This window comes from Dermacentor andersoni, chromosome 1 (genome assembly GCF_023375885.2).
Source record: "Dermacentor andersoni chromosome 1, qqDerAnde1_hic_scaffold, whole genome shotgun sequence".
Lineage (NCBI taxonomy): Eukaryota > Metazoa > Arthropoda > Arachnida > Ixodida > Ixodidae > Dermacentor > Dermacentor andersoni.
Window position 1 is genome coordinate 187,392,152 of NC_092814.1, and position 23,635 is coordinate 187,415,786.

The 23,635-nt window shown below is 43.8% G+C and overlaps 1 protein-coding gene across 2 annotated transcripts in view; it reads right to left on the bottom strand.

Moving 5' to 3' along the window:
• Positions 1 to 23,635, bottom strand: part of LOC126547091 (rac GTPase-activating protein 1-like) — a 72,812-nt gene that overhangs the window by 22,235 nt on the left and 26,942 nt on the right. For both annotated transcript variants that reach the window (XM_055062886.1, XM_050194950.3), the window contains exons 10-13: positions 16,280 to 16,352; positions 16,023 to 16,131; positions 5,919 to 6,157; positions 4,787 to 4,883 (exon numbers count right to left, since the gene is read on the bottom strand). In XM_055062886.1, coding sequence (XP_054918861.1) covers positions 4,787 to 4,883; positions 5,919 to 6,157; positions 16,023 to 16,131; positions 16,280 to 16,352 — 518 coding nt within the window. The remainder of the gene's footprint in view (positions 1 to 4,786; positions 4,884 to 5,918; positions 6,158 to 16,022; positions 16,132 to 16,279; positions 16,353 to 23,635) is intronic.

The window sequence follows — 23,635 nt, forward strand, 5'->3', positions numbered from 1 at the left end:
TTACGAACCAGGCCGGCAAAGAGTTCCTGTTTCACACCGCGCATTAGGTGTCGCAATTTCTTGTCCTCAGCCATCCAGTCTCGTCCCAACCGTTACACCTGGCGACAAGCTCGAAGTTTTCGAGCCAGTCCTTGGCATACTCGAATGTGTCTCCGCGAAAGGATTCTGGCATCCAGGGTGAGTCAACGACGACGTGAGGAGGGGTTACTTGAGTAGCCATCCCACTGGTACCTCGGCTGACTGCCGCCGTTGCCCTTGGTGAATCGGCGAGAGGACCAAACTGGGGGCCTCACCTCGTACGCAGCGGCTCATGCGTTGGTGGACAGGCGTTAATTCCGTTGGCTCCAAACTTCGGAGATCCGGGCTACCTTCCCTGGCGTGTGTGGGGCTTGGAATCATACCCCGCACCTCCACCAGATATGTAACTAACAGTTACAACAGCCGTTTCTACGAAAACTAATTTATTCTGGGCGAACCTGTGCCCGTCAACAAAAACCGACTGAACACTCAACAACAACAAAAAACGTCCCTCAAGCATCGCTTCTTCGAACGTCGGTCTCCTCTTTGTCGCCTCCTGTCGTGTGCCAATCGTCCGATTCTCGCGCCCGAGCCGCCAGTCTGTCAGCACCGGCCCAGCGTTGCGTTGCGGTGCTTCGCTTGACGCTCGCGGTGTGGCGGCTCTTTGAAATGCAGTTGCGATGTGTCGGTCGTAATGCTGGCGGCAATATTCTAAATTAGCCAAAATCTGAACTCTGAAAATTGCAAGAACTTTCACATAGCCACAGCAGCCTAAATACAATTTAAATTATATTATGGGGTTTTACATGCCAAAACCACTTTCTGATTATGAGGCACGCCGTAGTGGAGGACTCCGGAAATTTCGACCACCTGGGGTTCTTTAACATGCACCTAGTACACGGGTGTTTTCATGCTTCGCCCCCATCGAAATGCAGCCGCCGTGGCCGAGGTTCAATCCCGCGGCCTCGTGCTTAGCCGCCGAACACCATAGCCACTAAGCAACCACAGCGGGTCACTTCACACTTGCAAATGGAACATTTCATACAAGTGTATGCATGCTATAAAATTTGCTACCAGGATTAACCAACCATTGACTTTCTGCGTAAACTACCATTCTTTCCATTTCTGTGATAGTGCATAGAGCAAAATCTGGTTCAAATTGGCACAGAGAAACACCAGATATTTTCGTGGTGTATAAAATCTTAAAATCGAAACAAAAAACAAGTGCTGCAGCGCAAAGCTACTCAACCAACTGAAATTCCGTGGCAGTACAATGAAAAAGAAAGCACACGCCAGCAATAAAGCAAACGCTGGCGGTGCCGCGATATGTCCTAACGCCTGGTATTTTGGGGCACATGTAAATAAAAATTTGCTTTAGTATAATCAATACCATGTCGGATCCCACACTTTCCATTTTGTTATAGCAAGAGAATATTTCACTGAAATAAACCATGACCAACTGGATTTTATGTTACATTGTAATAAATAATTTGCTACACAGACGTTCAACTGTATTGACAAACAGAAAACGATTGTAGCCTGACGATTGAGCAGTCGATCTAACTCAACTTAATATTTTCCTTTAGTGTCTTTAATTTTATTGATTATGTGTCCCCAAACAGCTTGGCTTCTTTAGTGTGGTGCACTAAAGTACAAATTGAATGGTGTATGTAACAGTGAAAAGCATAATAACTTTACAGAAAACACAAACACACAAAAAAAGCATAAACAATGCATGGAGCAAAAGAATGCATGGCACAGGCCCAATACACAAACTATACATATACACACATCTATACACCAAAGAACTCAGCATACATACATGTACAGTTTGTGTAAACACACAAAAAAGCATAATAAGCAATGCATGGCACAGGACCAACACATAAACTATACGTATACACACCAACACACATACATATTGTTACTGATGTAGAATGGATTTATTTGCAGTGAAAAGGGTAGAGAAGACATGGGACGGTCCGAAACAGCCGATTACCCAAAGCCCTCGCACCGCTTCTTCCCCTTCCACGCTCCTCCAGTGCGGCGTTACATTTTCCTCCGGGGCAGACGAAGCTCACCGAGCGAGTCAGAGTGCACATTGATGGTACGGTTTCAATCGTGCGATGTGCACAACTTGCGTCTTGCGTGAATGGCGGTTATCAGCCGTCACTTTAGCGATGACATAGGTGACTTCACTCAAGCATTTAAGGATGACGAACAGGCCTGAATACAGTACTTGGAGAGAAGCTTTTGGCAAAGTCCTTTTTTCCGAACCAGTGTCCACAGCCACACAAAGTCACCGGTGGCGAATCTGACGGGCAGATGTGCGTCGTAGTGAGCCTTAGCATGAACATGTGATGATCGGGTTCCGAGCCAAGCAAATCAACATGCTTCTTCGGCACGACAATATCTGCGTGACAGAAGCATCGTCGTTAGGTGAAAAAGGAAGTATGGTGTGGAGAAAACTTTGAGGATGGTGAGTGTAGAGGAGAAAGAAAGGTGCGTATCCTGTGACTTCATGCTTGGCTGTGTTGAAAGCATACATGATGAAAGGTAATACGGCATCCCAGTTCTTATAATCCACAAAAAGTTTCTTTGCGATCCCATGTGAACATAACTTTCTGTCCTAAGCGATTTTTGAAGCGAAGGCTCATAACAGAAATAGTGGCACCCGTATCGACAAAAGCAGTAGTATTTACACTGTCTTTACACAGCGCGATTGGCATGACCACTGTTGCCGCAGAGGATAGACTTCAAATGGTGCGGACGCATCTTCGTGCACACGAGTTGTGTATACCAAAAAACGTGGTGCTCGCTGCAGGCAGAGGCGACAAAAGCTCGCAATATGTCCTTGGGAATTGCAGGCGTAGCAGACGGGTAGGTTGCGGTTGAAACTAAATGGAGCAGGTACGCGTAGCACCAGGTATGATACAGCAGGAGCATGTCGTGGCAATGGGTATTCCACAGGAACACGTGGTGTTGGGCAGTACTCCGTAGTGTCACGATGTACTGGTGAGGACTGGCGGTGACAGATTCGCCGGGAGTGACCGAAAACTCAGGTTATTTAAGTGTGGTTCTTCAGAAGGCGGTCGGCGCTCGATGCAATGTTCTCGTGACCAGAATGGTGGTTTGGGAATGCACTCGTCAAATGCGCACTGATAACCAGCGCCTACTCCCTGAAGTCGTGCTAGCTCATCTTGAACCACTCGATGCACAATTGAGGTAATGCCATTACAGGCAGCGACGTCCATACTTGCAATTGTGGTGACGTTGTCCAAATGCCCGAACTTCGGTAAGATCTTTTGAGTCTTCAGAGCTTCGAATGCGCGACATTGCTGCCTGAATTCGGAAGGAGTGTTCAGGTTTTTTTTCGTTATTAGAAAATAGTAGACGTCTTCAGTGATGCCTTTTAACAGATGTCCTACTTTGTCTTCATCCGACATATTCGCATTTACAATTCCGAATAGTTTCAATATTTCTTCAATATACATTGTACATGTTTCACCAGGCAATTGGGCTCTGTGCGAAAGCGTGTGTTCCGCTTTCTTCTTTTTGGAATCGGAGTTGCCAAAGCAGGCTTCCAATTCCTGGACGAAGGTTTCCGAAGTGGTCAGCATGCGTTCATGATTGTCAGACCAAAGTAGAGCAGTACCGGTGAGAAAAAACGCAATGTTCACAAGCTGCGCTGGTGCACTCCACCCATTATACCGGCTTACTCTTTCGTAGTATCTCAGCCAGTCATTCACGTTTTCGTCTGTTTTACCTGAGAATATGCGTGGTTACGCCGCCCAGTAGCTAGGTTGCCTTGGTCTCTGACTGACATGAACGATGCCTTCTCTGATGGTGATCGGTGACCGGCCTGCTTGGGCGTTGGCCATGCTTGTTGGCTCTGGTGGTAGTCCAACCAGGCGTCTGCTTCTTCAAAGATCTTGTAGCACTGGGTTGTCCAGGGCATCCAGTAACCCGCACCTCCACAACTTGTTACGGATGAGCAACGGATTTATTTACAGTGAAAAGGGCAGAGAAGACATGGGATGGTCCGAAACAGTCGATCACCCAAAAACCTCGCACCGCTTCTTTCTTTTCCATGCTCCTCTGGTATGGCGTTACAATATAAACAAAAGAGAAAAGAATGAAAGGATGGGGAAAATAATGGTAGAAAAAAGACAGAGAGGTTGCATGTGGGCTTAACACAGAGCTCAGCCGTGTAACTCAACGCAGAGATGAGCCACACTGTTCATAACATCCTCAGAGAAGTGTTTAAATTACATGAATATAGGTATCTACATTGCCCATGTCAAGGAGGTGGTACATAATTTGCCAGCAGTTCAAGTGACCCTTGAGGAGGGTGTGGGATGGATAAAACAGGAAAGAGTTGCAACAGCAGGTATGAAGATGAAAAATGATTGTACTTAGCAGTGAATAGGAGTATACGGTCCCATGCACTAGCTTGTGCAGGGAGCACTTGTCATGGACAAGTCGCCTCTGCGATAGGGAACAAATACCAATGAGCTCTACAATTCTTTCATACCTGCAACTGACATGTCATTGTAGGTACAAATTGTGATATACCCTGATGAATTTCCTTTGAATCTGTTCTATTAAGGCAGAGAAGTACTGACGCAAGCAGTTCCAGATAACAGCACATTACTCTAGCTTATAGCGCACTAGAGCATGGTATAGTGTACAGAAAAATTTACTCAATATTTGGTCTTTGCTATTCTAGTAATGAAAGAAAGCTTGAACTGGTCATAATAGAACTTACTAGTTCTTGTCTCAGGGGTACCAAGATCCTCGTCACTATCCACATCCAACAGTTGTGCCCAATAGTCGGCAGGCACACTCATGAGTGCTTCCATCACCTGAAAACAAGAGGCAGAGATTAAAATTCTCAAAAGTCTGCATAATAAAAAAATTCAGTCAAATGCTTTTATAACGAACTGCTTAGGACTTCCTAAACATAAGCATGTTCAACAAAAGAAAACCTTTAACACGAGAAATACTTAGTAAAAGAAGTTGCTAATTTTCTTCTATACCCTCCTGCTGACAAAATGTGCCACTGCAGCTGACCTCATAGCATTGAGGTTCAAGGCATGTTTGGAGTCTTTGCTGTAGTTTTGACTGGCACTTTGTATGCCCACTGCAGCTCAATGGTGGCAGTGGTGCTGGCATGTGTATTTGTTGGAAAGCAACGAATCAGCCATCAGGGATGTCTAAATTTATTAGTTGTACGGGCAATTTTGTTGCAGTGGTCTTCGTTGTAGAGGCATTCTCAATACGTGTGAAAAATAGGAACATGGCCGGGACATGTGGAATCCTTCATTATAGTACAGGTCATTTGATAGTAGGTGTTTGAATACACCTACTATGGTGGTATGGTAGTAAAGTACGGTAGTAAAGTAGAACCTCGTTCATACGCTTTGGAAAAAAAAATACGCGAGAAAAAACATAAAGGTGGAATGTTGCAAGCAGTTTGCATCTGCATAAAGGGCAGTGTGAGAATCCTTTGGCAGCAGCCCAAATGCCACTCTAGATATGCTTGGCAGCAGTAAACAGCATTTTCCTCACTTTATTTTTCTAACTAATCTCTAGTTAATCTGTGGCCGACTTGCCTATGTACAGTAGGATGTAGTTGATATGTTCCCGTTATGTACGTTTTCCCGAGAGCACAAATGATTGAGAGCACAAAAAATGACCCAAAGAGAGGTACACTCATTTTTTACAAGTTCATATGTTCCCGGAACACAAAATTTTTCGGCACCAATGTTCAGTACCACACTAAACTGCGATCGTATGATATGCATACATATTGCTCTTGCTCGAAAACAGAAAAGAAAGAAAGAAAGATTAAAAAGCATTTCTCTTGGTACTGAACATATTTTAACAAGCCTATTTACCTGTGCCTGCTGCTCAGTCTCTGCCAGCAAGTGAGGTATTGCAGTCATGTCATTAGCAGAAAATCCCACTATAGTTGGTCCAAAGACACGTGCCAAGTTGCTGATAGGCATTTTGGTCTCAGGATGGCAGGCCACATTCTGCAGGTGCAGCACCAGTGCAGCCAGTGTATCTCTGTTTGGCTGCGGCAGCTGCATCACTGCCTGCCACGTGGCCCACATGCGGTCGCCATCATCCAGCTCTGCACCAGCCGGCAAAGAGCATCAGCATCCACATACTAATGCACAGTAAGTTCATTGAGCAACTGTGACCAAACCACAAATCTCTCAGTCCTCAGAAACAGTACCCTGCATAAGCCAGCGGTTTGCTCACTCTTCTGTTGCTAAATAAAGATAACCAGACAACCACACCTGGAACCACAATGAGCAGTTAGCCTATATCGGGTGCCTTAGCTAACACGTAACAAGTAAAAGAGGCAAAGCATTCTTGAAAGATGAAACCAACTGCATTTGACTGATATGTGACTAACTTTATGATTACATTAGACAAAAGCAAAGAAACATTTTTTTTCAGTGGAAATGTTGGAAACGATGAAGATGCAAGATGCCCTCCTATGCATATTCATAAGCATGCAACCTTTTACCCGAGAATAAATTTGAAAACAGTAGGCGCTATCTGTAACAGTGTACGTGCTTGATATCTTAAAGGAGCCCTGAACAGATTTTGACGATTTTCTACAAACGTACTGAGTCGTTAGAGTAGGTCCGTCTGATCATTAATTGATGCATCTAAGTGCTCCGCGTAAAGCGTGTAATTATAAGGTTTTAAAAATGTACGTCGCTGCCGATCGCAGCACACTGCTCGGCGGAATTTTCAGCCGCCCCTACCCATATGATGTAAATCACCTAATTGACGTCAGTAGGACGAGCTATCGAATTGGCTGCCCAGGACGTGTCATCGATAATTTTTTCATCTTTATAATGAACAAATGATGTTCGTAATAGTTGGAATGTTAGTCAATTTGTTTCTATAAGGGAAAGTAACAGAAAGAGAATGCACCAGAACAATTTCTCACTACACTTAAGTTCTTCCGGCACAGAGCAAGTGTTGTCTGCTTGTGTTACAACGTGCTCCATTTTGACGAGAGCTCAGTGGTCAGAGTCTGTCTCAGTCTTTTCGCAAGCACTATAATTCGACTTTGTTGCCTTGTGGGCTGCAAACGTAGCGACTGGCAATATGTCAAGCTGCGACATCGTGTCCTTCTGCAAGGCAGCAGACGAACGGACTGGCTGCAGCGCATAGGACTGCCGCTATCCGATCGGCAGCAGTATTTGCGCATTTGCAGCCGTCACTTTATACCGGAAGATTACTAACGCAATAGCGTTTCGCGAGTCCGGTATTAGGGTATACTTAAGCGCAAGGGGACAGGGCCAGGCCATCTGACCGTGTCGTTTCATGGGATGAGCAGAAGCGCAAATGTGAATGGTCTGTACGGTGCAGCCACCTGGTGGCACAGAGCTCAACCATACAGAGTAGCAGTAACTAAATGTATTCTTTGCTATTGGTGTAAATATTTTGCAGGAGTGTAATCGTTAACACGTTTTTGTAAATGTTTAAAATGTCTTGCACTTGGTTAGAGCAATATTAGCGCTTTGTTTGGCTGGTTAAGCTATGCACCAAAAGGTGGCTGGACTGTGCAGACCGATCAGGCCGCTCACGTACGTCTACGCTAAAGTTCCTTCTTTAGCTTGAGTTTATGCCTCCAACCATATGTCGAAACGCCCAGCTCGCCTGTGGTTAACGGAATACCAGACACGCTCGGCGCTGCGACAGAATGCTCGCGACGCACGTTGCTTTGATGGCTCTCGCTTGGGGTCAACTGCCAAGCAGCTGACTGAAAGTTTGGAGAGAATTTGCGCGCTCGCACCTAGAGAACTGGAAGTTGACGACACGACGTGTCCTCATGATGCAGAGCCAGTGAAGGTGGAGCTTAGCCCCGATAACTCGGCGAACGAATTGAGGAGAAAATGCATGACTATGGAGGAGGGTAACTTGTAATCATCCGTAGCTCTCTTAATATGAGACGTATGATACAAATTGTGGTGCGAATGATTAACTTTAGCTGTACTCTACGCATCTACAAAATTTGTCCAAACCGTTTCAGGGGCCCTTTAAAGGGCAACTCCGGTGATTTCTCAATGTCCACTGATCTTAATAAAATTCGGAATATGCATTCTCTTTTTCACTTCGATTACCGGTGCCAAACAACATGGCTGCAAGTCTAGTTTTCCTGAAAATGAATTTTAAAGATTAGTTGCGTTCCCGACTCGTGGCTGTTTACTGGCCACCCTGTGTTTCTGGCGTCGGAGACTACACCGCCACTGTCACTGAAATCGCCGCTGCCTAGTTCAGAAATCTGGAAAAGCTCCTCGTGTCGTCAGAAGACATCATCAGCTTCGCTTCTTTGGTGTTAGCGCCACATGTACTGCACGTTTACATTATGGCAGTGTAAGATCTGACGTCATTACTCATCGTGACGTCACACGAAGCAGCTACCCATTTTGGTTTCGGTATCACGTTTATTGGTTATTTGAAATGATTGATGAATCTCTAAGCAAATTGAACCACCCTACCGGTGACAAAACTGTCAATGCCATTTGAAAATGACAATATCTTAATATGGTTAAAAAAAGAATGCCAGAGTTGCCCTTTAACCGATCACCGTGATCGTCATCATTATCATCACTGCGGGCTTTAAGGCAAATTAAGCACCGGGCCCTGAAATTTCTTAATCAGGCACTGTTGAAAGCCAGTACCAGAACCAACCAAGAGAGATGCAGAAGAGGCAAAACTAAGTTGCGCTCTCTAAAGCACAAACTCTGAAAACTAATATTTGCTGCCAGAAATACACAGTCCTCATTTGCCTCACGAAGTAGAGGAACTGCTTCATTGCATGGCATGAGCACTGGAAAGACTAATCATTTTGTGTTTCGTACCCAAAAACTGCCATCTGCAGATTATTTTTTAAAGAAAAAATTCGGGAGGACGCTTAAGCTTCACCTTCTAGAGTGGAACGTTATAGCATTCAAAGATCCCCCCCCCCCCCCCCCCCCCCCAACTGCATCTCCCGCTTCCCGGCAACTGCTATGCAGGAAGGCAAGCTTCCCGGTTCTTTCTTTGATGGTCTTCCAAGGAATCGAGCGGGCAGCGCCGCTCCTACTAAGACATTAATAAAGGGAAAATCAGACAACTACCCGTTCGTAGCAACTGCTACAAAGGAAACCCATACGGGTTCCTCGAAAAAAAAAGCCTCGAAGTTGAAGAAAAATTCGTCCTGGTCCGGGACTCGAACCCGGTACCACCGCGTTTCCGGGGCAGCCGCTCTACCATCTGAGCAAACCAGGTGGCTCGCAGATGGTAGGGCGAAGTCTAATTTGTCAACAACTCGAAGCAAAGGGAAGAGTTTGACATAATAGTTCTGCGGAAACCCGCAAGCTGGAGAGAAGGAACCTGTATGGGCTTTTTTTTTCAAGGAACCCATATGGATTTCCTTTGTAGCAATTGCTATGAATGGGTGGATGTCTGATTTTCCCTTTATTAATTACTTCTCTCCACCTTGCGGGTTTCATATCACTCATATCAAACATATCAATCTCAGAAGACTTCTCACCAGCAGTACGGGAGGTGCACCGGAAACTATGGCATTCATCCCAAGAAAATCGTACCAGAGGAGACAAGGTCAAGCTAATATTTGATAAATTGAGGATAAACAGCGATCTGTATGCCTGGAATAGCACTGAAAATAAGAGGACACTTGTGAAACGCGAAAGCCGTGTGGCTTATGAAAATAGTCACTCCAGCTGGTGACAAAATTTTCAACTCTCGCTATTATGTTTGAATGCAAGAAGCGTTGTCAATAAAACCGAAAAATTATAAGAAATAGTGCTGGTATACAGCCCTAATATAATTGTCATCACCGAAACCTGGTTGCATTCTCACTTCACGATTCAGAGGTGCTGCCCAATTCCTATTCTATCGTTCGTTTCGACTGTGATAGTCAGGAAGGGGGCGTTGCCATTGCTATTAAAGAAGGCTTATCATTTAAGAAAGACGAAGGAATACCCAATCACGAGAGTGTGAGGTGCAGTATCACTATTAATGGAATGTCAGTGTTCGTTGGCGGCATATACCAACGACCAAAATGCATTGACTTGACTATCTTGCTGATTTGCACGACTTTCTGTGCCGCAAAATTAATGAGCGCACTAAGCTTATCTTAGTCGGAGACTTCAACTTAACGGGGATTGACTGAGGAAATCTGACAATTGGCAGAAACGAGCACAGTAGTTGTGAAATGCTTCTGAATCTTATGTTTAGTTTTTGTTTAACCCAGCTTGTTAGAAAGCCAACGCGTATACAAGGGCAAGCAAGCTCCATTCTTGATCTTGCTTTCGTTTCCAAGACACTTAACCCTGATATCAGTATCGAAAATGGAATCTCGGACCATCAAATGCTTTTACTTACTTTTGATAACTTCAGTTTCAGTCCCAACAAAATCACCAGTATATCTCGTATATCTGTCAAGGATTACAGCAGGGCAGATGATGTCAGTGTTATTGATTACATTGAAATAACGCTAGATAGTCTTTTACAGTCGGGATATGAAAACGTGAATGACTTATGGTTGAAGCTGAAAGAAATCGTAGCGTACTGTGAAGAAAAATTTGTCCCATCAATAAAAAGCGAGTAAATAGGAAGACACCTTGGCTTACACGCAGCATTATCCACCTCAAAAGAAGGTTACAAAGAATGCGTAAAAAGAAAACCAACGTCGATGCTATAAATGAACTTTCGCAAATGCTCAGAGCAGAAATTTCTTCGGCAAGAAGCAATTTCTTCACTAATACGCTGACCAGTTTTATGACACACGAGCCAAGAAAGTTCTGGCATTACCTGGCAGAAACGAGGGCTTCGATCGACCAAATGGAAATAGACGGAGCGGTTACAGATGACGCAAACTGTATCGCGAACGCCTTTAATCACTATTTCCAGTCTGTGTTCACCCGTGCTTCTGCCTCAGAATTCAATCAAGCGGAATGGTACCCGCATGCCTGACCTTGTCATAACAAAATGCGGCATTCTTAACTTACTGCTGCAGCTTGATGAAAAGAAATCGCCTGGGCCCGACGGATTACCCCATGCTTTTCTAAAGCGATACGCGCAACAACTGTCTCCCCTTCTTCATAAAATTTTCTCCTTATCCATAGAAACAGCAACCGTGCCCGCCGACTGGCTTTGTGCTAAAGTGGTCCCAGTGTTAAAAAAAAAAGGGAATAGGCTGCATGTATAGGCCTATATCACTAACCAGCTCTTGCTGCAAGTTAATGGAGCATATAATTAACAAAGCAGTCATAACCTACCTGGAAAGCAATAAACTTTTATATGTAAACCAGCACGGCTTTAGGAAGGGACTATCAACAGTTACGCAATTACTTAAAATTACACATCACTTCACGGCTGCTATTAACCCTGGTTTGCAAGTGGATGCAGTGTTCGTTGGCTTCGCAAAGGCCTTTGATTCTGTCCCACATTGTAAATTAATTGAGAAGCTTAATATTATTGGTATTAATTCAAACATAGTTTCCTGGATTGCAGCTTACCTCTCAGGCCGTGCTCAATACGTCGAAATAAAAAATGCCAAATCCAATAGCCTAGACGTTTGCTCTGGTGTTCCACAGGGATCAGTATTAGGACCTACACTTGTTTTAATCTATATAAATGACATTTTTTTCCTGTGTCACTCCAAATGTTCTACTGAGATTATTTGCAGACGACTGCGTTGTGTACACTGTGGCTCGTTCACAAAATGACCAAAATAATTTGCACTTAACACTGACTAACATCGATTCTTGGTGTAAAACTTGGGATATGAAAATAAATGTAAGCAAAACGTCATCTGTCACTATAACAAGGAAAGAAACGCCCATTTATTTTACTTACCTTTTATCAGGACCTGTTGTGACACGTAATAATGAAGTAAAATACTTGGGGGTAACATTTACTGAAAAACCGAGTTGGAAATCCCACATAGATAACATATGTACCAAAGCATACCGACAACTTGGATTCATCTGACGAAAATTGTCAGCTGCACCCCCGCATGTAAAACTAAACGCCTATAAGACTCTAGTAAGATCCATTCTTGAGTACAGCGACATAGTTTGGAACCCCCATCAGTCTTATCTGAAAACGAAACTTGAAAGAATTCAAAGCCTAGCACTCCGTTTTATTTATTCCCGTTACGATAGCGTGACACTTCTCCGTAAAAGGGCTAGCATCTCGACGTTAGAATGCCAATGACTAACTGCACGTATGAAATTTCTTTTCCTGTTATATCATGATTGCATCAGCATAACTAAAGAAGCATACCTAAAGCCACCTCACCACCGCTCCAAAAGAATCAACCACGACATGTGCATACGACCATTTGCTCCTAGATGTGATTTATTCAAATTTTCATTTTTTCCTCGATCCATAGAACTATGGAATAACCTGCCCCACCATGTTGTGAATGATGTGTCGCTTGATGCTCTTGTTGTGAATGTTGAATATTTCTTTGAAGAGCAGTCCCTTCTGTAAATCTGTTGTAGCCATAGCTTTCTTGATCATGAGTCATGAATTGTATGATTCTACAGCTCTGTACACTTTTGATTCGATTATTTATGTAAGCTACGTGTCTTTTCATTCATGTTCCGGAACACCAAACCTGTTGTACAGTACTACCTATTGTTCATTCCACTCCTGTCAGAGCCTGAGAAAGGCTCACAGTATTATGAAATAAAAATAAATCAATAAATCACAAGGAGGTCAGGCCATAATAGAGTGCTTATGAGTGCCAGTGCGTGCGGAGCACATAGCGCCGAGAGGAATGCATCAATGTGGCTCACAGTGTCCAAGATTTACATGTGTTGCGTCGCGTGGCACTGTAAATCTTGGACACCATAGATGACCACACCTAGTGCCCGCAGCCGGCACCCACAAATTAAAAACAGTATAGAAAGACTGATAGCGATAGCAAAAGATTGTAGACGATAGCAAAGAGACAACTACACATAGTAAGGTTTGTAGTTTTATCAGTGTCATGCACGCTCAGGCAAACATTAGGAGATCTCACTTGACCACAAACACTCGCTGTCACAATACGAGCGAGCACTTTGCACCGTGTCTCTGAAATTTGAGATTACGTGACCGCCAACACTAGGCATGTGCGAACACAATGCATATCAAGGCACCAACCATCTCACCTTAGCTTTTTCTTTGCACTTGTCGCAGATTTTCTCCAAGATATGGCATATGGCCCATGTATGGACAGCTGGACAACCATGTGCAGCCATAGCAAGGGTAGAGGAGGAGACTCGCATGCTATGGGGAGATGCCAGACAGATGCGTGTCTCCTGCTCCTATCCCTAGCACGTGCTTCATCACGTTACTGCACACGCACCCCTTCCCATCGCCCTTGAACAGCTGAAGGAATTGTCAGCTCTTGTATTTTTCCTAATGCTCCGAGCTGCAGCACACCCTGCAGCCTCAGCAAGTTGTTTACCAAAGCAACAAATGCACAGCGCCTTTCCTGCATACTACCTCCCTGCGCACGTGCTTTGGCAGTGTTTCTGTTGCTCGAATTTTTCATGTGGATACGGTAAAACCTCGTTAAACTGTGCCCGCTTAAACAGTTGTTTCATTTTAAAAGTAGTAAAGTCAAATCCATGACTCAGTGGCCATTCAACATAATGTGTTTTGTGTCTGCATAAACCGTACCAGCTTATTGCGTACGTATCGGTTAACACGCAGTGTTTCCACTTTTCGTCGCGCAAAGACGGCGGTGCGTCGCCTCCATGGGGCAGCCCGGCGGAACAAGCCTCAGAGATCAGAACGGCCTCCAAGCATCCTGTGCGCTTGCGCGTGAAGCCACATTAACACCAACATCATTTCGGCACCGTGCCAGAGAGAGTTGTGGCGTCGTGCAAACAATGACTCGTGTCATGCAGGAGCTCGGATAAAAAAGACACAGGGTGCTCAGAATAGAAGAAAAATTAGACACTGTTCGTGCTATCAAACATGACATGAAGAAGTCGGCGCTGGCACACGACAGGGATCTACTGTTGACTACGGTGTGTGGCATTTGGAATGTGAAGAAGTTGCTCGGCAGCGCTGCTGCGACTGTGAAAAGATGTTGGCTACGAGGTTTGACTTTTTGCCAAAATTGCCTCTGTTGTTGCCGAAGTGTCAACAAGTGTCAGTGATGAGGACGACATGGAAAGCAATAGCACGGGCGATTCAGGCCCGACAGTGGCAGAAGCTGCGTGTTACATCAGCCTCATGAATGCAATCGTTGCGACGAGAACAGCAGCCTGCAATGAAAAAGGCGCCCCGTGACTTCTGCAGCGCTATCGCCCGCTTGCACGGAGAACATGCAACGCCAACGAGGAATCGCCATGCGAGTGTTTGCCGAGAAGAGGGGGCTGGCTGAAAAGCTGGCTCGCAGCTAGGCCGCCGCGGCATCAAACAAAAATAACACTTTTGTCGCACGAAGCGAATAAATACTGTATGTCTTTTCCCCTTTCATCGCACTCTCTCTGAGTTCCGTTTTTGACAGGTAAGTGGGCGAGCTCATGCTATTTTGGTTAAGCAGCACTACTATTTAGTATGTACTTTTTCTGAGCTCTGGCCAACTACGGTTTAATGAGGTTTCACTGTACATGTTTGCTAAAAGCTTTTGCCTCGACTGACATTTTTATAGTATTATGCTAGATTTTCCAGCCATACAAGCTGCAAGTGCATGCTTAAAATAACCGAAAACTTTTTAAAATCAAAACTGTGTCATGACATTACTTCATCACAGAAAAAAAATACAGGGTTTTCAATGGAACTAAGATCGAGAAAATAAAAATAGTTTGTTACATTGCTAACTTGTGCAGTTCAAGTCTCCTAGGGTTTATGTCGCAAAGCCACAATATGGCTATGAGAGGCACCGTAGTAGGATGCTTTGGAATAATTTTGGGCCTAACATAGCATGGTATTAAAGGCAACTAGTACAGAAATTGAGCCGAAGAGCTGCTTAACACTTTCCTGTCCGCATCTATACCCATCAATAGCCCGTTATTAATGGTTTCAACTTGAAGTTTTGCTGTGCTCGGGGTGCTTTTGGACAGCTAGCGTCATCCAGCGCATAAAAAATTAACTATTTTTCTAGTTTCGCTGTCGCGTTTCTTTTTTTTCATCGCGGGGTGTTTTTAAAGGGCCTTTTAGTCAAGCATGACGAGCACTCATAGCTTCCCACATGAGCCTTTGTCATAATTTTTTGATGGTGGTAGCAACATAAACTCTGATGACTATTTTGATTCATCGGACTTCAGCACGGATGGCTAATGTGCATCAAATAGCCCCGTAAAGTCAACAAGTATTCACTGGCAGGTTTCGTTTTCTACTCCAAACCGTTTCATCGCTGCCACGCTAATATCTAAAGATATCCGGTGTGTTCTAAAGGTCACAGTTCTTATCTGCAGGGTGTCAACATTGAGCAGGACCACTTGCCGGTGGAGGCGCAAAGAGTAATTTTGAGTAAGAAGGTGGCCGGGAGTGGACTTTGTCATTTCGCAAATATAGTGCTCTGCAGTGCCGCATGGCGGTTTGTGAGAACCGCCACACAAGAATGATAGCCGCTAGGGCCAAGATTTTTTTTTTCTATATAAACAACTTCTACAGACAGAAAGCTTATATTTTCAGGAATGTCGTATATAGGCTTTTTGTTCCAAATTTATATTTCAAATTTTTTTATGTTCTTTTGGTGCAAAGCAGCATCAATGTTTTTACGGAGTTTTCTCGTTTTTGTAACTAATTTTTTTATTGCATAAATTTTTTCAAAGAATTGTTAATAAATGTTCGTTTGAAAAGAATACCATTAGAAAGCACATTCCTTCTACAAATTGATACCATACATTCTAATATCAAGCATTTGCTGTAGCAGCAAAATTTTTCTTACTAGACTATGCAAAAACTGCCTATTTTCCTGCGGACAGGAAAGTGTTAAAGTTCCTTGGGCTTACGTGCTGCGTCGACAAATGTCTTCCAAAGAGACTTGACAATGAGACTTTCACGTAGCGACCGCAGGAAATCTTTCAGGACACCACACACAGCATGAATGTCAGCCTTGGACTGAAAAGAAAAGCAGCTGTCAGTAATGATGCAGAATGCAACAAGAAATATGAAAATGAAGCTACCAGCATGCTTCACCGAAATGTACAAAAGAATATTGTACATAAGTAAATGCACATAATACGGCAGTGATGAGGTCAAAACTTACCATGTTGGGTACACCCTTGCCCCGTTCAAATTGTTGTCTCAGCTCACGTACTTCTCGCTCTGCCCCAGGTATCCTATGGCATAGAAAGACGTGCAATAAGCAACTTCTACTGGTGACCTAAGAATAATACAGAAATAGCAAAAAGACGAAGCATAACTTGGAGCAACAAAAATTTCACACAAATGACACTACATTGCCGCACAATCACTTTTTGAGCAACACTATGCAAAACTCGGAGGTGGAACAGCCCTTCCATCTTGTGGCACAGGTCTTGACGCAGGAAAAAAATCCAATTTCGTGCAGCAAAAAGCCCTTTTGGTGCAGTGTCCAAGATGCATCAATATACCAGATATGGTTTCACTTTAGCTGAAATAGCCGATAAACATAGTGGAGTCTGTTTTATGCACATCAATGAGGCATTCAGGCTAAAAATTGGCAAACTAGTTTTGCACATTTTTATTAGAATGTCTTTCCTTGTGTGTAACCGCGGTACTGCTTCTACCAGTTAGACTTGCAACAGGCGCCGTGCATTTGGCATGCTTCAAGCAAGCAAGAAAACAAATTGTGCAGAAACCATTGACGGTGATTGTCAAGGTGAGCAAATAGCCAAACGCTTCTAGACAACTATTAGTTTTATTAAAGGAATGCTACACTTGACAACATATGCTTGTTGCAGTGAGGATATTAACCCTTTCAGGGTCAATGACGTAAACAGTGCTACAAACAAGCCTAAAATGGTCGATGCCATATAGTTATGGTGCTGTCTGTACGTTTAAAAAGCATGCCAATTTCCTAACTTTTTCTTTTCTGGCATGTGCTGCAACTAAGCGTGAATACAGGGAATTTTATTCCTGTGCCTCCCTCCCTTGGTTTTTGTTGCATGGTTAGCTTGCTCTGGTGCGTCTATATGCTACGACTCGCGCATTGGTGCATGCGCGCAGGCGGGCTGCGGTTTGAATCTTGTTCCCCGGGCGGTTTCGGCTTCTTGCGCTCGCAAAACTGATGGCTATCTCGTTACTAATCACTCAAACAGCAAACGCCTGTTACTCGCTTGTTTATTGCTCACAGAGGTGCACATACAAAGGATGCCGCCTGGCATGTGCTTTGTTTTTAATTTGGGGGGGGGGGACTTGCGGAAACTGATTGCCTCTGGTTGGCGATAAGATGAAGATTAGCGGAAGTTTGTGTGCCCGCCGAAAAAGCAAAACGTGTGACAACCACACATTTTTCTTGAGTATACTCACCTACGCAGTTCGATTACGCTATGGACGTCAGAGCAGGAATATTTGAGACTTGCAAAATATTCTTGTGTGCGCATTTTCTAAGCTTTGAACTACGTGTATAACAATGCATCAAATTTTTAATTCTCATAAGTTTATTTCCTTTCTTTATTTTTGTTATTAACAAGGACCATATGTGGTCCTTGGTGTCAATGTTTGTTGGCTTCTTATGATATGCTTAATAAAAATACGAGCTCCGCGGTTAACCCCCTTTCTTCTCACTTATTACATAACGAGTCTTCAATCCAGCAAGATTGACGCCTTCAGGTAGCATGCGTGGGTGTATTGACCAGTTGCTTTCACACTAAAAATATCACATACTCGTGACCCCTGCGGCAGAAAGGATGTTCCACATCAAACGCCACGGTTTGCGAGTGGTGGCGCTCGCTAACACTCCCAGAGTTAGTTCTAGTAGTAATACATAAATACCCGAGAAAGTGGATGGGAAGACGGCGCCACGGTAGCTCAATTGGTTAGAGCATCGCAAGCATAATACGAAGACGTGGGATCGTTCCCCACCTACGGCAAGTTGTTTTTTCATGCACTTTTAATTCCATTAATTTATAATTTCTTTATTTCAATTTGTAAGTACAAGTAATTTTATCTGTGTTGTCCTTGGTATCACTGTTTGTTGGCTTTTTACGATATGCTTAATAAAAAATCTGGCCCCTCAGTTAACCCCCTTCTCGTTTATTAGGATATTTTTTAAGTAGCACTGCCAACAATTATCCTAAACAATGTGCAACAGTACATCAAACAAGGCTTCGTTTTGATCCGACAGTGTATCGAGTCAACTCTGTGCCGCACTGGTAGAAGGAATATCGAACTTCAGCACGAATGGCACAAACAAATATAATGTACACTGGCAGTACATTCAAACATCTACTGAAGAGAAATGCAATGAAAATATGAAAACAGCCGAGAATGTTACTCCGCTGACTTCCAGGATTATGATGATGATGGTGACGCACTCTTGATTTTGGTCTCAGCTTTATTACTTCCCAGACAAAATCAACAGCAGGAGGGTTTCATTCTTTTTCTTCATATATGTACAGCTAAACACTCGATATAACAGACCAAGATTTAACTAAATTTGCGATGTAACAAACTATTTTCATTTCTCAGTTGTAGTTCCATTGAAAACCGTGTATATTTTCTCGCTATTTAATGAAGTAGTTTCGTGACATGGTTTTGATCTAATGAAATTTTCTGCCATTTCAAACATACCTTGGAGCCTGTAGGTCTAGTAATTAGTAAGTCTAGAAAAAAGACAGGCATGTGTCCTTCCGCATGAAATATTTGTGCAGCAATAACGCCATCAAAGCACGCGTGGTGCGATGCAGCAGGCAGGAAACATTGCTCTGCCACTTCTTGTGTTGGCAAACAATTTGTGGAGGTCGTAGGGTGGACAGCAGCTCGCAGTATGCGGAGAAACAAGCTGACGATTCATTCTGCACAAGGGCAAAGAGGAGGGAGTGAAGGCGTGATTAAGCACGCAATGATGGAATGGGGGATGGGAGAAGGAAGACACGCCTATTGGCCCTCTCCTCCTAGCACGTTTCCACACGTGGGCCACGTGTCGAGGCGAGATGATTGGTGCCTTGATATGGATGGTAGTCCCATGCGTCTAGTGTTGGCGGTCGCGTAATCGAAAGTTTGCGAGAGACAGTGCAAAGCATTCACTTGCATTGTGACAGCGAGTGTTCGTGGTCGAGTGAGACCTGTTAATGTTTGCCTGAGCGCGCATGACACCGATAAAACTACGAACCTTACCCTGTGTAGTTGTCTCTTTGCTATTGCTACCAATGTTCCATCTTTCAGCGAAGCTGACTTTTTTTTGCTTAGAACGAATATCCATATCTTTTACACGTTTGTTTTTAATTTGCGAGTGCCAACTGTGGGCACTAAGCACGGTAATTTATGGCATCTATGATTAACGGCACCACGTGACGCAACACACATACCGTATTTACTCGCATAATGATCACACTTTTTGTAAAAAAAATTGACGCAAATTCAGGGTGAGATCATAACGCGAGTTAAATTTCCCGAAAAAAAAAATATATATATATACATTTCTTTTCATCCCGCATTTGCTGCAGGATGACACCAGGTCAACAAATAGGCGGCTGCCGCTGTATGTAATGCGGGACACCAAAACAAAAATGGCGACCGGCGGAGCAAGCTGAACACGCCGAACGAGATTTTTTTTCTTCTCGTGAGTACATGACGTGCATTGAAACAGTTTCTTCCGTATCAGTAATGAATAATATCATTAATATTGGCAAGTTTGCGGCAATAACGTAGCCATGTCCACTTTGAGGGGACAGAAACAGTACAGTCGGGCGCGCTTAGCTGCCAGTGACATAGGAACACATGGCAGGCATGCTGCGGAAACTGCGGTGTTTGTCTTCACTACTATTCTAATACGGCATGTATCTGCTAAGGGTGGACGAATATCTTAGCTGTGTTACAAGCGTCGGCGTATGAATAGGGTACACTTCTAACGTATCAGTGTAAACGTGGCTGCTATCGTTGCCGCTCGCGATTTGTTACGTGCCCACGAGTGCAGACGAGAAGAATCGAAAGGCGCTTTTTTTGTTGTTGTTGACCATAACCATTATAAAGCCTACACATAATAAAGGCAAGTTTGGTTGCAGCTTTTTTTTGTCATGGAAGTGCGGAAAGTGATGAAAGGAATGAAATGGGGCATCTGCTTAAGAATCAATCTGGTGCATGCAGACCGCTTGGTTTGTCTTGAGTCGTTCACGTAGCATTCGACAGATGGTAAGCGCGATCATTATTAGCTAGACTTGGCACACGACATATCGCTGCGGCAAGTTCGGGGTACGATCATTACACGGGAAATAATAATAAAAAAAAAAAAAGCTAATTTTGACGACAAAATTCGGGGTGCAATCATTATGCGAGTAAATACGGTAACTCAGATGCTGCGAGCCACGTCGATGCATTGCTCTTGGCACGATGTACATCGCACGTGCTGGTGCTCATAACCGTGCTATTATGGCCCGACGTCCTTGCAAATTTTTTTATAAGTGTTTACTAACAAGATAATATCCACTAGAAATGCTCTATGAACTTAAGTTATTACAGCTGAAACTTTAAAACCTCAAATGAAAGAAATCTGTAATTTAGGAAAGTTTTTTTGCACCAAGTATGATATGCTTGCTGCAATATACTTGTTGCTTGCTGTGATATAGCGAGTTATATCGAGGTTCGAGTGTATTTGGTGCAGGCTTGGTGCAATTTTTTGCTAAAATGGCATTTTGGTGCAGAATGGTGCAAAGGACCGCTCTTGGCACAGCTGTTCCGCCACTCGCATGTTACTCAGGATCTCACTGTGCAGTAATTTATTGCCACTTGCACAAAGCTATCTAACAATAAGTAAAACTGCTTAAAAAAATTGAAGCGAGACATTTGCCTAGGAGAGGAAGTATGCAAGTAAACAAATGTTAAGATATGGGTGCAGCATCACTGCTAGGAATACAGAACCAGATCCTTTTCATAGATGTATCACTGGTTATGGTTCATCAACAGGAATAAACTTATAAACAAATGAATATCGTGCTGCACTTGAAAAAAAAAAACATTTGACAGCCATTTTCTTTGGCTTCACAATGAAGAGCTTCACTGACACAGCTCTTTTCACACCATTTGTCAAAACCGTTTCCAGATGCATGGTGCCTTACCTTTGCCATTTCCTCACTCATCACTAAATTAACAGAGCGCGACCTCAAACAGTGCCTGTAAGGGCTTCCTAGCAGCACAAGAATCTTAGAGGCTAGATAACTTATTTTGTCAGTTTGCAAGCAGTTTAAATTTGGGAGAAAACATGCTCTTTCCCATGGCAATTACAATTGCACTTTTTCACTTCTCCAGATATAAATCATTCCTTATTACAGGACAAAGGCTGAGGTTAATATATTGTACAGTACACTCAGTTGTACGAACGTCGGTTTATCGAATATTTCAGAATAACGAACTTCTTAAAAATCCCCGGCAGTTTTCTTATAGATTCTGTGCAAAAATATTTCACTTAAATGAATTTCGGAACAGTCAATATTTCAGTTTAACGAACTCGCTCAGAGGACCAAGGCTTGCACTGCACTGCACTGCAGGCACAACCGATGCCCGCCTTCATCAAACCGCCGCTCCAGCGGCAATGTAACGTCGCTGGCGCTACAGCACCCCTGGGGCAAAGTGGCGGTGCGGAAAACGAACGGCAACGAGGCATGGCCTCCGAAATCGCCCGCACAGAACGAGCAAGCATGTAATCTCGGAGGCCATGAACAAAGTAACATCGCTGGCGCTTACAACGCCGCCAGAGCAAAGCGGCGATCTGTCACACCACAAACCACGTGGTGTGTGTCTTTTTTCCAACTGGCTAGTCGTGGCATGGACGTCGTCTCTTTCTTTGCAGTCTCGTCAGTCCCGCGTGTGCACACAGACGACCAACGTGGTGCGTTTTTCATTGATATGTACAAATTCCATTTCACACATTTCTAACACTATGGATGCCATGTCTTTTGCTCCATGAATTACACTTCAAATTTTTGACTCTGTATGCCGTGTCTTATGTTGGTCTAGTGAATATTCAGTTTAGTGAACTTTCAGTTAAGTGAACTATTTCCTTCGGTCCCTTGAAGTTCACTCAAGTGAGAGTTCACTGTATTACAGTCTGGCCAAACTTGATGTACATTTATGCACTTTATTATGCGAGATTTTGAGAGATTATTTAATATTACATAAAACGTGACATACATGTCCTGTTTAGCTAGGTTACTAGTCGGATTACAACTACAGTCTATGCTCGTTAAAACGGACCATATTTCAGCCTTAGTTGTTCTACCTATTTGATTAATGCAATGAAGTTTGTGTTTTAATAGACCATGCTACAATGGACTATCGGCTACAGCTATGAAATTAGCACCAATTTTTTGCCAAAATCGGGCATATAAAACATACTTTTGCCGTGTCCGCACGGGCTGACAACTGACTTGCGAGGGTCAGCCGATGATTGCAGCTCAATATTGCGTGCGCGAGAGAGGAAGGCGGGGTGGTAAGGTGCAGTCTTCTTTCGCACGTGAGGCAGCGGTGGGTTCTACTCTGGTGGCCGCTGCTTACGGTGCAGCCGCTGTATCTTGAAAGCGATCTGCAATGGGGACAAAGTGTGTGCCCACATGTACGCCGTATCTTGAAAGCAATCTGTGATGTGAATGAAGTGCACGCCCATGCAGACCTCATCTTCAAAGCGATCTGTAATGTGGACAAGGGGCAGCCAGTGCCAGTAGCTTCGTATGCGCTGTACTTTCGACGTTTAGCTTGCGTTGAAGCGAGAGACAGCGTGAAGGTCAATTCACTCGCTGCTGCTGTTGTGCTTATCTTGCTTAATTTGCTATCGCAATCGATGCTTTGCCTTTCGGGTGAAACTACAACTATTTTTTTTTGCTTTGGACATTCGTCACTCACTCTTTGCAATAAAGTCGTTAGGCATCGTGACGAAAACTTTGGAAGTGAGGCATTTCGGATATTACGGACTTCGGATAAAACAGACTTTTTTTTTTTTTCCAGATTATCAGGGTCCGTTGTAACAAGAGTTAACTGTAGTACACGTACCACCTTCCCAGTAACAAGTCCTTTCAGCCGAATATATCAATGGCATGTCACACAAAGTGCCATTTGTGAAAAATCACCTAATCCTGCAAGGCCAGCAGGTCATTCTAATGGCATCTCTGAATGATAATTTCAGAGGGATGCACAACTCGTCCACGTCGTATCTTCAGCCAGCGGCTCTGCTCCCCATGATAATGATAAAGCTGAAATCACATGCTGGATGTTATTGCAGACAAATCAGTCCCTTGATATGCGATGTGAATTGAATCGGATCACAGCACAGAAGGAGCAGCCCTCGCATGGGCAATGGCGATGTTCCAAACATGACCGAGCAGAAAATCCAGATGATTTGGCTCACCGCCATATCGCGAAGCACTTTGGTGGACTCGGGGAGCACCACGGCAACGGGTGATGTACGAGTTTACTGGTGCTGCGTGTGCGA